The sequence below is a fragment of the Castor canadensis genome, chromosome 6 (assembly GCF_047511655.1).
Source record: "Castor canadensis chromosome 6, mCasCan1.hap1v2, whole genome shotgun sequence".
NCBI lineage: Eukaryota > Metazoa > Chordata > Mammalia > Rodentia > Castoridae > Castor > Castor canadensis.
In genome coordinates, this window is record NC_133391.1 from 41,948,511 (window position 1) to 41,965,753 (window position 17,243).

At 47.1% G+C, this 17,243-nt stretch overlaps 1 protein-coding gene across 6 annotated transcripts in view; it reads left to right on the forward strand.

The window, feature by feature from the left end:
* Erc1 (ELKS/RAB6-interacting/CAST family member 1) overlaps nt 1-13,152 on the forward strand; it is a 442,275-nt gene extending 429,123 nt beyond the window's left edge. For all 6 annotated transcript variants that reach the window (XM_074076350.1, XM_074076353.1, XM_074076356.1 and 3 more), the window contains one exon: nt 7,974-13,152. In XM_074076350.1, coding sequence (XP_073932451.1) covers nt 7,974-8,111 — 138 coding nt within the window. In that variant the 3' untranslated portion in view covers nt 8,112-13,152. The remainder of the gene's footprint in view (nt 1-7,973) is intronic.
* The last annotated feature ends 4,091 nt before the right edge of the window (nt 13,153-17,243 follow it).

Below are 17,243 nucleotides of genomic sequence, written 5' to 3' on the forward strand. Positions count from 1 at the left end.
CTTTTCAGGATGGGAAGGAGTTAAGTGTCCTCAGAAGCTGTAGTGAAAGACTGGCAGGAGAGAGGTTAGAAGCACACAGTTAATTGAAGGGACATGGACGGGTAGCCCACAAGCACTGTTGGCCTGCAAAAGAGAAACAAGGAGCATTGTGGGATCATTTCAGGTGGGGTGTTTTGTATACAGTGTTACCTTAGTAACAATTTCCCCAGATTGGTGCAGGATATTCGGAGCAGCCACACTTGCTATCCTCTTTGTCGTCCTAGTCTGCATTTTGATTCCTTTTAACAGAAACTAACAGTATATAGTATATATCTCCAGTACATCTGTTAACTCCTCTAGTCCCTTCTTCCAGAGTGTCTGGAGTTAGATTAAAGTTTTGGTGAAAGGAACTCTTCCACTTTTTTTTTTTTTTTTTTTTTAAGAACCAGGATCTTAGGGGTATCACTCAGTTGTAGACACTTCCTAGTATATGCAAGGTTCGATCTTCAGCACCATAAAAAAGAGAAAGAGAAATAGAGGGGTAAGGGTCTCACTGTGTTGCACAGGCTGGTCTTGAACTCCTGGGTTCAAGTGATCCTCTGCTTCAGCCTCCCAAGTAACTGGGACTGTAGGCACACACTACCACACCTGGCTTTCTTCCACAAAATTTAAGGTGCCCAAGAAGCTGGAGGAATAGTTTTGTAGTAGATATTTTATATACGGAGGAAACTGAGGTGCTGAGATTTGGGACTTCCTGCTTCAGCTATAGAAAAAAATGGCTGACTCATGGCAGCAAACTTTTAGGTGCTTTGCTGTCTTTAGATGCAAAGCCTTCAGTATGTGCTCTTTATCTCTTGAGGGGGCAGGGAGGTTGTATGAACTTATGTGCTGTCTACAAATTACTGTGTATTCCAGAAAGTAAACAGATAACTGTGTTTTTCAGTATCGTACTGGAGGGATGGGGTTAGCCTAGTATAGCAAAGTGGAGAGCAGCTATGTTGGCCAGCATTATATTACCATAGCAAAGACCTGAGATAATCAACTTACAAGGAGAGGTTTATTTTGGCTCACAGTTTGGAGGTCTCAGCCTGGGATTGATTGACCCTATTTCTTTTGGACCTATAACAAGGCAGCACATCATGGTAGGAGCCCATGAAAGGAAAGTCACTTACCTCAAGTCTGGGACACACACACACAAAAAAAAAAAAAAAAGAAGAAGAAGAGGAAGGACAGGGTCCCTCAATCCTGTTCAAGGGCACATACCCCCTTGGTACTACTCCTAATAGGTCCCACCTCTTAAAGGTTCCACCATCTCCCAGTACTGCCCACTGGCTGAGGACCAAGCCTTTACACATGGGCCTGTAACAGATTCCAGATCCAAACTGTAGCAGCAGAAAATGGAAGATCTTTTTTGATTATTCAGTCATGTCCATTAAGTTTACATTTAACAAGAAAAGGAAGGAGAAAGAAATGAATTCATCATAACTGAGATGTAAGAAGCATTTTCATTGAGTTTCAAATGTTACGTGTTTGTACCCTTTGGGAAACTGTAAGCCCAAGAGGCCTTTCTTGTGGGAGAGGTCAGAGAAGGACAGGCAGTACAGGAGGGATCGTGGCAGCAAGAATGCATTCAGTGAGGTCTGCTGAGTTCAGTATCCAGAGCTCCAGTACACCTTTCCTGGCATATCTGCAGATCCTGCGGCATTCCAGAACAACGCAAAAATTTCCACTTTGACGCGTGACACACATTAGCAAAATATTTTAAAATAATGAGGTACAAACCACCTCAGGAATTCTTCCACACCTATGCTGTATGATACATCTGTCCACATTTTTACTTTGCTTACTTCACAAAGCATCTTTCCAAGCAATCTAAACATTGCATTCCTGTGCTCCTTTGACTGCATTGCATTTCAAAGTCTGCAAAATAAAAATCCTCATTTTAAAGTAATTCCAATCACAGAGGTTGAACTCTGAGAATTTTTTTTTTTTCACTTCAAATAATTTTAGCACGTAATGGTCAGGTGCCAGCAAAGTCTCCCTGCTCAGCTGTGCTCACATTTAAAACTGCTCTCAGGTAAGATTGGAACCATGCAGAATCCCTAAAGAACAGAGAAGGGCTCACCAAATGGAAAGCAGCTAGTGAAGGAACACTTCCTTTTCTACACTTATTCATCCTTCTGATTCTCCTCTACTTTTCTAATTTATTTTTTTTGGTGGTACTAGGGTTTGAACTCAGGGCCCTGCGCTTGCCAGAAAGGTGCTCTACCAATGTGCCAGCCCATCCCACCTGTTTTTAAACACCTTTCCCAAGCAAACCATTCATTAGACTTTGGGAAAAGCCTGACAGTCTACCCCAGGCTTTCCGTGTCCTGTTAGCTGTATTCCATCGCTTCTCCTCTTTGCTGATCTCTCTTCCCTTTCTTGTTGACACCCTCTTGACACTCAGGGTAATGATCACATTCCCCGCCCTTCGTTTTCACTTAGTTATTCTAACCCTGCTTCACAGAATGATCCTTTCAGCTTCCTAGTCATGCCTGTCATTTTTTCTTTGAACCCGTTCCAGTTTGTCTCCATTTTTGTGGTAATGAGGTGTCTGAAATGGAACACAGAGCCCTAGGTGTAGCTTTGCTGAAACCAGGTAATGAAAGGGGGGTTCTCTGAGTCAAAGTGCCCAGGTCAGGCCAGCCCGGGGGCCTTTTGTAACTTTCCCAGAGCTGGGATTATTCTGTCAAGATCCAATAATTCCTGTGTTCCTGAACTGCCTGTGGCAACCAACTACATTTCCTACTCCCTACTTAGCTCAGCCTGTCTTTCCACTTGGTCCTCTTTTTGTCCTTCACTCTTAGCTGCCACATTCATTCTCTCTCTCTCTCTCTCTCTCTCTCTCTCTCTCTCTCTCTCTCTCTCTCTCTTTTGAGATAGGATCTATGTAGCCCAGACTGGCCTTAAACCTGTGATTCTTCTGCCTCAGCCTCAGCCTCTTGACTGCTGAGATTACAGGTATGTGCCATCATGCCCACCTCAGCTGCCACATCTTTCTTATTTATTTGTTTGTTTGTTTTGTTTGAACTCAGGGCTCTGCACCTCCTGAGCCACACCTCCAATACAAAGCTACCACATCTTTAAGAAACTTCCCCTCCCTTTCCTTCTTTTTGCTCAAACTCAGTGCATCAGCACTTCTCTCTACCTCTGTGTGAGCATTTGCTGTGCACTCCATGTGGTTTCATTCAGGTAGAACTCACACTCCGTACAGATTACCCATTTCAAGTGCTCTGAGCTGTGCAATCATTGCCATAATCAGTTTTCAAACATTTTTATCACCCCAAAAGAAACCTGTACCTGTTAGCAGCCACTTGCAATTCTGCCGTCATGCTGCAGGCCCAGGTGACCACTTGCCTATTCTCTGACTCTGGATTTGCCTAACCTGGACATTGCATAAAAAGGGAGTTATGCAACACCTGCATCTTATGTCTGCTGCTTTCACTAGCAGGATGTTCTGTGTGCACTGTGAAGCACTAATGTAGCATCAGAGCTTCATTCCTTTTTATTGACCAATTAAACTTTATGAACAAATATTTTCTTTACTTCTATTCGTTTCTTCTCAAGGTCTTAGAATATCAGAATTATACCTTTAATTATGTAGCTTTGAAGTATATTTACATTTTTACTTATATTTCTTACTATAAAATTGGTATGAAATCAAATGGCACAGAAGTATAGTGAGTGAAATTAAAAATCCTTCCATCCACTCAACTATCCATGAGTGTTAGCCTTCTATCACTATAGCACAAAGTACCTGCGATTATTAACTTATAAAGAGAAAGGATTGGTTTTGGAGTTTCCAGTCCAAGACCAGGCAGACCCATTGCTTTGGGCCTCTGATGGGGGTATCAGATGGCAGTGGCAGAGAGCACTGTGAGCAAACTGACCAGGAAGCAAAAGAGAGTGAGAAGGGGGCCAAGGCCCACGGTCCCCTTCAAGACAACACCCCCAAATGACTCAGATCTCATTTCACAAAGGTTCCACCTCCTCCCAGCAGCACCACCAGGGGACCAAGGCTTTAACATGGGCTTTTTGGGGGAGGACACTCATTCAAACCATGAAAATGCTCTTTGTAGCCTTGTGCTCCTCCACACATACCCTATTCTCTTAATCTCTTTAGGCCCAAATGTATAGATCTCCCTTGCTTCTTGGGGGACACTGAATTTGTTACAAGTTTTTACCATTGCAAATTGTTGTCATAAATGTACTAATAGTATACACTCTTTAATTTATTTATTTTTTGGTGGTACTGCAGGTGGAACTCAGAGCCTCACACGTGCTAGGCAAGCACTGCACCCCCAGCCCTTTTGTTTGTATTTTGTTTCTTGGATAGAATCTTGCTTTCTTTGCCCAGCTGGCGTCAAAGTCTCAATCCTTCTGTCTCTGCCTCCAAAGTAGCTGGAATTCCAAGCATGTACCACTATACAGCTCATATATGCTTCAGTTTCTTACTGGTATTTCTATAAAACATATTCTTAACAGTAGAATTGTCTGATCAAATAATATATACAATTAAATTTTGTTGATCACACCAAACCACTCACCAATCTGTACTACTACCAGTAATAATTCAGAGTAGCCTTTCTCCAAATCCTTACCAACACTGGTTGTTAGAAACTTCTTTCAAAAACTTTTTCTTACCAATGTGATGGAAGGACATGCCCATCTTGTTTAATTTGTGTTTCTTTATTAATGAGGTTAAAGGTCTTTTGTGTGCTTGTTAGTCACTCATACTGTGTTTGTCTCGTTGGAGCTCCCAGACAGACTCCTTCAGCTCTCAAATCCCAGCATAATGAAAATATCACAGTGAAACCCCCACGCTGTACAGTTAACATGCACTAATCTAAAATGTGAAGAAAAAACAAAGACCCAGATAAATCCCTGACACCTTCTCAGACTCCTAGGATGAAACAGTCATTACGTCTCTTCCCTCTCATCACATGCTTATGCCTCTGTCATGGGCCGTCTGTTCTGGTTGATGTCTCTGCCTAACCTAAACAGGGTCTCGGGACGAGGACCAAGTCCATTCATCTCTCAGTACTTCATACTTGGTGGATATACAATAAATGGCAGCTAAATGCTTCAAGGAATGGGGAGCGGGGTGAGTGGGAAATGTGCTGTCTTCTACAGTGGACTGTCATAATCTTCTTAGCCATATGAGCAGGGCCTGGCATACTGAATCAAAGTAGTGCACAGATAATAAGTTTCCCTCGGGCAGGGGACACCATGAGGGGTTAAGAGCCTCTCAGGTCGCCCATGGGCCTCCCATGCCTCTCATCCTCTGAGATTGGCACAGTGAAGAGCATTCCACCTAGAGTGAGCGCATAGGATGGAAGTCTTGGCTGTGCAAGTTACTGGCTTTGGGCCTTGTCTAGTTGCTCACTTCTTCTGGCTTTATTTTCATGAAACGGCATTTGATGCTTCCTTTTGTGAATTTTCATGCAGAGACCTCACATACAAAGTGTCTCTTTTTGTCTTGTTTTCTTCACTGATTAACCACACTTCCTTTTTTTTTTTTATTCATATGTGCATACAATGTTTGGGTTATTTCTCCCCCCTTCCCCCAACCCCTCTGTCTTCCCCTACCCCCTCACTACCTGGCAGAAACTATTTAGCCCTTATCTCTAATTTTATTGAAGAGAGAGTATAAGCAATAATAGGAAGGACCAAGGGTTTTTGCTAGTTGAGATAAGAATAGCTGCACAGGGAGTTGACTCACGTTGATTTCCTGTGCGTGTTTGTTACCTTCTAGGTTAATTCTTCTTGATCTAAACTTTTCTCTAGTTCTTGGTCCCCTTCTCCTATTGGCCTCAGTTGCTTTTAAGGTATCTGCTTTAGTTTCTCTGCATTGAGGACAACAAATGCTAGCTAGTTTTTTAGGTGTCTTACCTATCCTCGTATCTCCCTTGTGTGCTCTTGTTTTTATCTTGTGCTCAAAGTCCAATCCCCTTGTGTTTGCCTTTGATCTAATGTCTGCATATGAGGGAGAACATACGATTTTTGGTCTTTTGGGCCAGGCTAACCTCACTCAGAATGATGTTCTCCAATTCCATCTATTTACCAGCAAATGATAACATTTCGTTCTTCTTTATGGCTGCATAAAATTCCATTGTGTATAGATACCACATTTTCTTGATCCATTCCTCATCAGTAGTGGGGCATCTTGGCTGTTTCCATAACTTGGCTATTGTGAATAGTGCTGCAATAAACATGGGTGTGCAGGTGCCTCTGGAGTAACCTGTGTCACAGTCTTTTGGGTATATCCCCAAGAGTGGTATTGCTGGATCATATGGTAGATCAATGTTTAGCTTTTTAAGTAGCCTCCGAATTTTTTTCCAGAGTGGTTGTACTAGTTTACATTCCCACCAACAGTCTAAGAGGGTTCCTTTTTCCCCCTGCATCCTTGTTGGTGGTGTTGCTAATGATGGCTATTCTAACAGGGGTGAGGTGGAATCTTAGTGTGGTTTTAATTTGCATTTCCTTTATTGCTAGAGATGGTGAGCATTTTTTCAAGTGTTTTTTGGTCATTTGAATTTCTTCTTTTGAGAAAGTTCTGTTTAGTTCACTTGCTCATTTCTTTATTGGTTCATTAATTTTGAGAGAATTTAGTTTTTTAAGTTCCCTATATATTCTGGTTATCAGTCCTTTGTCTGATGTGTAGCTGGCAAATATTTTCTCCCACTCTGTGGGTGTTCTCTTCAGTTTAGAGACCATTTCTTTTGATGAGCAGAAGCTTTTTAGTTTTATGAAGTCCCATTTATCTATGTTATCTCTTAGTTGCTGTGCTGCTGGGATTCCACTGAGAAAGTTCTTATCTATACCTACTAACTCCAGAGTATTTCCCACTCTTTCCTGTACCAACTTTAGAGTTTGTGGTCTGATGTTAAGATCCTTGATCCATTTTGAGATAATATTGGTATAGGTGATATACATGGATCTAGTTTCAGTTTTTTGCAGAATGCTAACCAGTTTTCCCAGCAGTTTTTGTTGAAGAGGCTGCTATTTCTCCGTCGTATATTTTTAGCTCCTTTGTCAAAGACGAGTTGGTTATAGTTGTGTGGCTTCATATCTGGGTCCTCTATTCTGTTCCACTGGTCTTCATGTCTGTTTTTGTGCCAGTACCATGCTGTTTTTATTGCTATTGCTTTGTAATATGGTTTGAAGTCAGGTATTGTGATACCTCCTGCATTGTTCTTTTGACTGAGTATTGCCTTGGCTATTCGTGGCCTCTTGTATTTCCATATAAATTTAACGGTAGATTTTTCAGTCTCTTTATTGAATGTCATTGGAATTTTGATGGGAATTGCATTAAACATGTAGATTACTTTGGGGAGTATCGACATTTTTACTATGTTGATTCTACCAATCCATGAGCATGGGAGATCTCTCCACTTTCTATAGTCTTTCTCAATCTCTTTCTTCAGAAGTGTATAGTTTTCCTTGTAGAGGTCTTTCACATCTTTTGTTAGGTTTACACCTAGGTATTTGATTTTTTTTTGAGGCTAATGTAAATGGAATTGTTTTCATATATTCTTTCTCAGTTTGTTCATTGTTAGTATATAGAAATGCTAATGATTTTCCTATGTTGATTTTATATCCTGCTACCTTGCTATAGCTATTGATGGTGTCTAGGAGTTTTTGAGTAGAGTTTTTTGGGTCTTTAAGGTATAGGATCATGTCATCTGCAAATAGGGATATTTTGACAGTTTCTTTACCTATTTGTATTCCTTTTATTCCTTCTTCTTGCCTAATTGCTCTGGCTAGGAATCCCAGTAGTATGCTGAATAGGAGTGGAGATAGTGGGCATCCTTGTCTAGTTCCTGATTTAGAGGGGATGGTTTTAATTTTTCTCCGTTAAGTATAATGCTGGCTGTAGTTAACCACACTTCTTAACTCAGTGGACTAGGATGGCTGTCCTGTGTCTGATTCCACCTCTCCTTTCCCTGCAGCTTCAGAATGAGCTGGAAAAAGGCGAACGGGACAATGCCGAGCTGCAGGAGTTTGCCAACGCCATCCTCCAGCAGATCGCAGACCATTGCCCTGACATCCTGGAGCAAGTAGTCAATGCTCTGGAGGAGTCGTCCTGACCCTGCAATCCAAGAGACACACTCGAGGAGCCAAGAAAGGAGAACTGGAGGCTCAGGAATCAGAAACCGCATAGACTGCATCCTGTCTTGCTCACTTGAAGAGGCGTGAGCCCAGCCCGTTTCTACATCCGTCATCTTACTCTGCCTTTCTGCTTTCAATGTTGTCTCTGCGTGAACTTCCTCGGCATCCAAGGTGTGTCAGTGGCCATGTCTCCGTGAAGAACTGCCCTCTAGTCATCAGCAGTGGAGAGCTGTGGATGCCAGTTCTCTGCCCTGACAGGGACGTAAAGTAGAGAGCCCACTCGCCTCTGTCCCTGTCGAGAGAGCCACATCTGGACAGTGCAGTGAGAGAATCCTGACAGTGAACCAGAGAGCTGAGTATTCTAATGCCCCAATGGTACATTCTCCTAAAAGGGCAAAAAAAAAAAAAATCTCAACAAAAAGGAGAAAGGGAGGAAGAGAATGGTTATCGGGGACAAAGAGAAAAGCAGCTCCTTTTCGTACTGGCCTCCTTTTTCACCTTTGTGATATTTTGTACAGAGGGTGCTGGCTGCCTGGGTACTCAGCCAAGGTGAGCCCTCAGCCCTCTGTCCCACTTTCCCTGCTCTGCCTCGGTTACTGGGATGATGTGCACAGCTTTGCCCTCACCTCGCTTCATTGCTAGGTCACATGTCTCTAATTGAAAGAGAAGAGGGTTTACCTATGGGGCCCTGGTGTCACCATCTGCAGGTTTGCTCCTCGAGAAGATAGGGTTCCTTGGTCAGATAGGCTCCTCCTGAACATCCCCCAGAGTCCTGTCTGCTCCCCACCCCTGCCCCAAGCTCCTGCAGAGCAGTGACAGCTGGGTGTGTGATCCACCTTCCACCCCTGAGCTTTACTCCTGACCTGATGCTCAGAACCTCCACTTTATGCCATGCCCAGATCCTTCTTTTGGCCAAAAGAATCTGTCTTTATCCCACACATTCCTTTCTCCATTCTTTCATTCAGAGGATAGCAATGAAATACCTGCTGTGTGAAGCCAGTGTGTTAGGCACCCATCCTTGACAAAGTCTCTTCCGCAAGGGAGAGGCGTGTGAGTGCTTTGGAACATACTTAGTTGAGTCAAAGCAGTAAGAAGCCCCCACCCCCATCTTAACAGATGGCGTCTTTTCTAGAAAAGTCTTTCACAAACCAGCATTTCTCATGTCTCATTATAATGGACTTGATGGGTTTGAGGGGCTGAGTCACCCATGTGCCTTCAGGGTCCCATGTAGTGGTTCAGGAATTTGCTGTCATTTGTAGTCACCCTTAAAGAGTGTTCCATTTAGGAAGTTATGAATACCCATTTGTGAATAGTGATTTCCCCACACATCTATATGCACCCTGTGGAACTCAGCCAGCTCCATGTTGAAATCAGAAAGTTGCAAGTGCAAGTGAAGCTTTAGGCATCTTGGAGGTCATTTTTCCTGAGCATAGACAAGGACAGTCATAAATAATCAGGCACCAAGAACTAGATCACCTCTACCACCAGAAGCCAGTGTTTGTGTCTTCTGGTAAGAACTGCTGGAGTAAACACTTCTGTCTCACACTTTCCCGCCTCCCTTTCCCCAGTCACTCAGAAAATTAAATGCCACCTGTGAAGTCCTCATGACCCTCAGTGCAGGACATTCTGTAGAAGCCTTTGACTGGACTGTCCCATTGATATACACAGTCACTTCTTCAGCTGCTTCTTCCCCTGCTGTAAAATGACCATTTGCGCTGTGAGGAGCTGTGGAGTGTCCCCAACAGGGGTTTAAATGGCCTCTGCTATAAACCTCTTGCTGAGAAGCTCCCTGAGAGCCGTGCTGACCAGAGGGGTGAGTGGAGTTAGGAGTAAATGGTGGTTATTAGTGGTTAGTTACCTCAGTTCGTGTATTTATTACATTGCCTGTAAATCTTGTAGAAAGCCCCCAGTATTTCAGGACTGGAGTGTTAGAATCTCACTTTTCCCACCATAACGAAAGACCTGGGAGATGGGAGCACTGTTCGTCCACGGAGAGGAACAGAGAAAGCAAAAGAAGCCGTGCCAGGGGCACCGTCTGGCACTGGCATTGGCACTGTTCTCTGGCTGGTCTGGCAGGGATGGCATCAGGCAGGCCTCCCTGGACACACCCATTTGATCTCTCTCACCAAATGCTAGAGTCTGCTGCCATTGCCCACTTGGCATGTGACACTCACCGAACCTCCTTCTCATTAAACCTTCCCCTTCATTTCCCCTCCAGAAAGAATTGTGGCAGCCTCTGTGACAGGTGCTTACAAGGAGAAAGTTTCCTGGGACAGGCCTCATCTGGTCTCTGGGCACCCAGCAGGAAGTCTTGGTGATCTGGCAACTTAAATGATTCTGTGGAGTATTTAGCTAAATAAACATGGCTGCCTTTAGATTGTAGGGGCAAAGTTAATTTGGTTTCTAGCATTGAGAATAAACTGAGTTTAGATCATATTTTGAGCCAACATTTACCAAGTGCACAACTCCCACCATACTGGGCCTTGTCATTCCATGACCCTCTTCATGGGGGGGTCATGGAACAACCTCTTCATCCCTTATGAAGCTGTTGATGGCTTCACAAGGCTACACATCTACTCCTAAGTGTGTCCAGCCCTGAAAACTCACTGCAGGTTGCCCATGATCTTCCCCAAGTGCATCCCTTCCATTGGCAAGCCTCATACCCCAAGTCAAGGTCATCATGAAGAGAATGATGGAAGAAGAGGAGAGGGGTAGAGTCCAAGCTCTGTGAGCTTCTCATCTCGTCAACATTCCTTTATTCCAGATTGTCTCTGAGTTATTGACATGTCTGGATTAAGATCCACAAGGATTTGGATACTGTTTGAGCAGGAGATTAAGTGGGCTTCAATATACTGAGAAATAGGAAGGGAATCCCCAAACCTGTCTCAACCCTGACCTCTGCCCTTGCATCTTACAATCAAAAGGTCTCAGCATGTCTGTCCTTACAGGTGGGCTTTAGAAACACTAGGAGAGCAAACTGGACCAAGACCACCATCAGTGTTGCTCATGGAGATGTGACTTGCTACTTTTTGTCAGTTGGTGTGTTCAGTTTCCCATGAGGAGCTCGTTAACTCACCCCTCCCCAGAATGAGAGCAGGGGGAGGAGAAGTCACTGCAGACCGTTTTAGCCCACTGCTGTCCTAATCCGCCTCTGCTGATGTCAGGAGTCTCGCTGGGACCTGCTGCCGGGAAGCCCACTGATCCCAGCATCATCGAGCCCTTCTGTTAGACTGTGTTACTTAAGCACAGGCCCGCTGGCTTCTTCGGGGTCCTTAAGGAAAGAGCCGTATAGAATGGGGCGCTCACATGGCCTTCCCTAAGTCCCAGTGGACCCTGTGCCAGCAGTATCAGTTCCCAGCTCACCTCCCATCTGCAGGAGTTCAGGGCTGTGCACAATGGGTCAGAAGAGCAAGGTGACCTGCCCTCCCTCCACAAAGCCTGCAGGGTCACCTCCATCACTGCCAGTCCCAGCTTCTCAGGAAGTGACTTTACCCATTCAAAGAAACCGTCTCAAAAGAATTGTTTCCCCACCTGAAGCAACAGAGCATTTAGGCAAGACGGAAATGTGCATTACAAGGGGATCCTTCTGAACAAAATGGCTGTCTTTACTTACTCTTTTTAAACAAAAACTGTTTCAGACTTTTTAGTGTCAAAACTGTAACCAAGTGTCTCCTGATTCTTTCCAATGTGTTTGGCGAGTGCCGTGACCTTGTGGTAGGTATTTCTCCTCCTGCCCCTTTTGGGGGAGAAGTGGTTTTAGGGGTTGATTTGGGAGAGTGGATATCTGTCCCATCCCACCTTCTCTTTTGTTTCTCTGCTTGTCGATATTGTCTGTGTGGTTCAGAGAATTGGGGCAGTTACACTGTGTCCATTGTTGAGAATATTAAAATATTAAAAAGTAGTTGTAGAACTGAAAAATTAAGAGCTGTGTTTTTAAAATGCAACCCAATAAATATGTTGATAAAGGAATTCAAGCTATGAGGCAGCCAGACTTCTCCCCCCCCTTCTCCTCGTTGGCCCTAGGGGCAGCCAGGCCAGCCCTTGGGAAGCAGTGATCACACTCCAGGTGGGCACTGCCTGGGTGGCAGAGCAGCTGCTGAGTGAGTTGAGTGAGGCTCTGGGGCTCAGAGACTCAGTCGTGCCAGGAACTTCCTATACCTTCTCAGGACCTCTGGGGTCTCGGAGCTGGTGAGCCCAGAACCACCCCCACTCCACGGTGGTCCTAGCCCAGTGTGCCTAATACTGTGTGGTAGCCTGGGCTCACCTCCAGAGCCCCCACCTGGCCCACCACAGGACCTCTTTCCTGCCCACTTGGTGCTATCTCATCCAGTGACCACCTAACAGGCAGACTGGCCAGCCTGGAACCTGCCGTCCAGGTGTCGTGAGCTGTCCGCAGAACTCACTTCCTTCTGGCTTCAGACCCTAGATTCCCTCCCTCGATGCTTTCCAGACCCTAGACCCCTGGGCCCTGGCTCGCTCTCTTAGCCCCAGAGATGCCATGTCAGGAAAGGAAGAGAACCCTGCCGAGGCTCAAGAATACCCTCTGGCTGAAGCGAGCATCTGGCCCAGCCCTTCTTTCCATGCCACGCCAGTATTGCATCCACCCTTCAAAGCAGCTAGACCTACCCAGGGCTGGCCTGCCCCACGCGGGACCAGGAACCTGCCACACACAGTAGGATGTCCAGTGTGGGGACTTGGGATTCGCTCCCGGCTTCAGAAGAGGCATGTTGCACTTTAGTCAGGAGCTAGGGAGCGCGGGGCACTGGCTCCTCGTAGCTTGAGTCCTTTGTGGTTAACAGTGGCGGCAGCCGGGTGGTGGTGGTGTGCGTGCAGCATGGCAGCCGCTGCCTCCAACTGCGCATGACCGTGATCGTGATGGCTGGAGTCAGGCTGCCCACGATAACATTACAGAGACATGTTCAACTTTGCCTTGATAATTATTGTAAACACTATGTTCGTCTTTTCTTTTTTATTCACAAACTAAATCCATCAGGAAATTATAAAGTTATTTAAAAACTGTGTGCCGCATCCTTCTTTGACTGTCACCCCATCTGTTCATCCCAGCCCAGCAAAACTTGTCCTGCAGTGCAAGAAGAGGCCATCATCCTTTAGAGGTCAGGTCCAGTGCTAGGCAACCCGAGCGCCAGCACCCTCCGTGGCCTTCCCCACAGAGGAAGCACCTTTAGGTTCCCCCTTGAACTCTGATCAGCTCACAACTCCCTTTTCCTTTCTCCACACCCCAAGCCTGAGCCCTGCTCTCCATTTCAGACCCGATCTGTGCTCAGCCTGGGCCGGTGGAGCTGCTCACGCCAAGATGGCAAAGCAGCAGGTGCGCTCACATCAAGAGAGGGTTTTGCACTTCGGCGGGCATCTCCTGATAGGTTAACTCGGATGTGTGGGCCGGGTCAGCGAGCACACTGTGAACACCCAGAGCAAGGGAAGTCAGGAGATCCCGTGCGTTGAACATGGCTGTCCCTGGCACCTCTCATATTTTCTGTGCCTGAGAAGAACTTGTTCTAGGGAATGTCTTTTATGAGAATTAGTTTTCTGCTTAGCTTCATTTCTGTGTCTCTCCTGTATAAATGACGATGCTCCTGTGCCAGCCATAGCAGCTGCAGAGTGAGAGTCCAATGTTCTCCTGGCGGGCGGCCCCAGCCAGGGCAACTGCTCAAATGTTCTCCAGGTGAAGGAGCCCCAGGCACATTTACACACCGGAAACGGATGCTCCCAGTCATGGAGCCAGGCAGCAGTGGTGCTGCAGGATGTGTATTGTAGCACACGACATCCACAGAAAGCTGTTTGACTGCCCATCAGCCGTTCCCAGGGGCCTCCTTGCACCTTTTCATCACGAATTGTTCACTCTGGTCTGCCTGCACTCAGGTATAGATGAACGCATGCAGAGGTCATGGAATTAGAGAATTCCTCCCATCAACTTGATTTTTTCTCTGAATTAGGAAAAGACCTCTATTACACAATTTTTGAGGTGGAATATCTCACTTAGGCTGCCTCAAAGATGACTAAGGCACTGGGGAGAGGAAGCAGATCTGAAATTTGTAGCTCCCAGGTATCCTGGGGTTGCCCTGTGGACCTCTCAGGCTCTCTTTCCCCATCTGTGTCACAAGCTACAAGTCACAGCCGGGCGTGGTGGCACATATCTGTAATGTCAGCACTCAGAAGGCTGAGGCAGGAGGATTGGGTGTTCAAGGCCAGCCTGGCTTCACACACAGTGAGCCCGTCTCAAAAAAAAAAAAAGAAAGTCATAGTGACAAGAGAATAGGGTTATGTTTTTGTTTCATGGTTTTTTTCCCTTTCGGAAAGCTCCTTTACAGCGAAAATTTGCTTTTTGCACGTCTGGGAACTGCTTTAAAATAACCTAGCCTGTGTGCTGGGGAGGACTGAGGACATAGCTACAAAAACACTGACCAATGAGCCAATACTTTGCTGTGCCTGGGGTGCGTGAGATTCACTTTACCATTCTCCTAGCGCGCACGCGCGCGTGCGTGTGTGTGTGTGTGTGTGTGTGTGTGTGTGTTTTCCTGACTAATCGCGTTCTGCTACTGGATTGTCCACTCAGCACACAGGGACCTCCTCCCTCAGCATCTGGGCAGTCGCATTCACAAGCTGCCACCATAGTCCCCGGCGCCCAGTCCACTGTTGCCCTCCCCACCTCCACTGCCATCACACGAGGGAGGGCCTCTTACCCATTTTACAGACGAGGCCCCAATGGCTTGATCAACTGCCCCAAGGACAGCCATCTCCATAGCGGGTTCTTCACACACAGGACGGGAGTCGGTCACTCCATGAGGTCACTGTCCACTGCTTTTCTGAGACAGAAATGGAAAATCAAAGATTTAGTTGCCTGGGGAGGATCTTCCAGGCCTTTCTTCAGCTCCTTGTAGACCCCTGGCCCAACAAGCGGGTGCAATCTGGGCCGAGAAAACTGCCAGCCCTAAGAGGCTTGCAGCATCAGGACCACATGGCACCTGGGACTTGAGAGGAAAGAGAGAAGTAATGCCTGCCTGGCTTGCTTGCCATGGGGCCTGAGTCACGCCAGGACTCTGTCTCTGTTAGGCTCTGGGCACATTTATCTTCTAGCAATCGGGCAACTAATCAGTCTGAATGCTCAGGGCATTTGAGGGGAAAAGAATGAAGTTTTCAAACTTGGTGATGCTACATTGGCACTCCTCGTCCACCCGCTGGTCCTTTACTGCGTCTGAGGAAGAAGCAAGTCCCCTGCCGGGGCCATGGTTTAAAAGAGTCCCCATTCATGTGTTGGAAACTTAACCCCCAAGCTCGGATGGCACCTGGAGGCAGGCCCTTTGAGATCCCGAGGGTGGGGCTGGCAGCTTTACAAGAGGAACAGAAGCCCCAGCTAGCGCCCTGCTCCACTCGCCATGTGTGGCCTCCCCCGTCATGCTACAGCAGGACGCACTCAGGTGCCACAGCCATGCTGTCAGACTTCCCAGCCAAATGAACTTTTTATTCTTTGTAACTTACCGGGTCTCAGATATTTTGTTACAGCAACAAAAAATGGACCTGTGACACAGGATGTTCACAGCCACATGCTGGTCACAGCTGTGGCATTCTGTCTCCTTCCAGCCATTTCCACAGTAGCATGCTGACAGGTCAGATGGCATCCCTGGACATCCCCTGGGGACCAGCTTTCTAGAAGAGGCCTGGCAGGAGGGGCTGTGCCCCAGGCAAGGCTGTTTCCAGGGTTGAGGGAAATGGGGCTGATCCTGCTAAGTGGGCAAGGAATCAACCTCCTGAGGTCACACAAAGTAAGGCGTGGACTGTGTGAACTTTGGCCTTGAACACGAAAGCTGGTGGGCAAGGAATTAGGAGATCTGCCTCCTGTCCTGGCGTTGCCGCTGACTAGGCACGTAACCTTGGAAAAGCCACCTACTTCTTTGATCTTTAGCGTTCTAATTTTTAAGATGGAGATAGTGACACCCACTTTACAGATGCATGCTGTCATATACCAACAGAGCACACAGGTGCCGGGGACGTAGCTCGGTGACAGTGTGAGGCCCTGGCTTCCAGGATACACAGGAGTAAATCCAGCCCCATGGCGGCCCACAGTCGCTCGTCAGGCGAACCAATGCTTGCCGTGGAAACTGGGTGGCATCCCCCAGCCATGGGGTAAGATCGCCCCGCAGCTGGGAGGAAGGGCCACGCGTCACTTTGCCTAAAGCCCGGATTCCTGAAAATGGGATCCGGACTTTATAGAAAGAAGGTCACCCTGCTCTGACCGGACCTACTGCACAGCCATTTCCTGCTGTCTGAACTCCACAGATACAGAAATTGTCTACGGATGTGATGCTGAGACCTGGAAGGCGAAGTGTCCCGGTCCCGCAGAGCTGGGGAGTGCCCCTCCTGCCACACTCGCCTCCCAGGGGAGTTGTGTGCCAACGATCTTTGTTTCTCCTTCAGGAGGGAAAAGGCCCAGATGCTGGTAGGGATGGGGACGGGCTCCTGAATGGGAGCTTTGTCTGCCCTGGCTCTCGGTCTCTGTGACAGAAGAGTCCTGGGGAGACTGGAGGCCAGCGTGGGGTTCTGTGGCCAGGACATCACGTCACGTTTTGAGGCCGCAGTGTACAAACAAACGCCAGTTCCAGTATTGCTAAACTGTCTTCGCGGTGCTCTCTCCGGCCTCCAGAGCGAGCAGGCACCTTAATCTTCACTTTTCCCAACCCAGACCGTGTGGTCTGCTTTGCTCCTCCTGTCCCCTCTTTGTCACAAGACCCTTGAGGGCGGGGACTGTGTTTTTCCTCCTCCTGCGCCCTCCGAAGACCTGTGCACAGACCCAAGCTTACCAAGTAGCCCTAGCTTCTTACTCCAACAGGCTTTCCCACAGCCGGCCCAGTCCTAGCTCGTGTCACTGGAAATGGGTCTGTCGGTGAGACAATAACAAGGACGTCTGTTAGGACCCACACTTCCTCTGTTGGCAGCACAGGCTGGGACAAGCTTGAGCCACAGCTACTCATTGTCATGGGAAATCCCAGTCCTCCACTGCCTGGGCTATCAGGCCCTGGTTTCCAGGCCCTGGTCCCAGCGCCTTTGGCCCTCCCCTGTTGGGCCTGACTGCACCCTCCTGGGCAAGCAGTGGG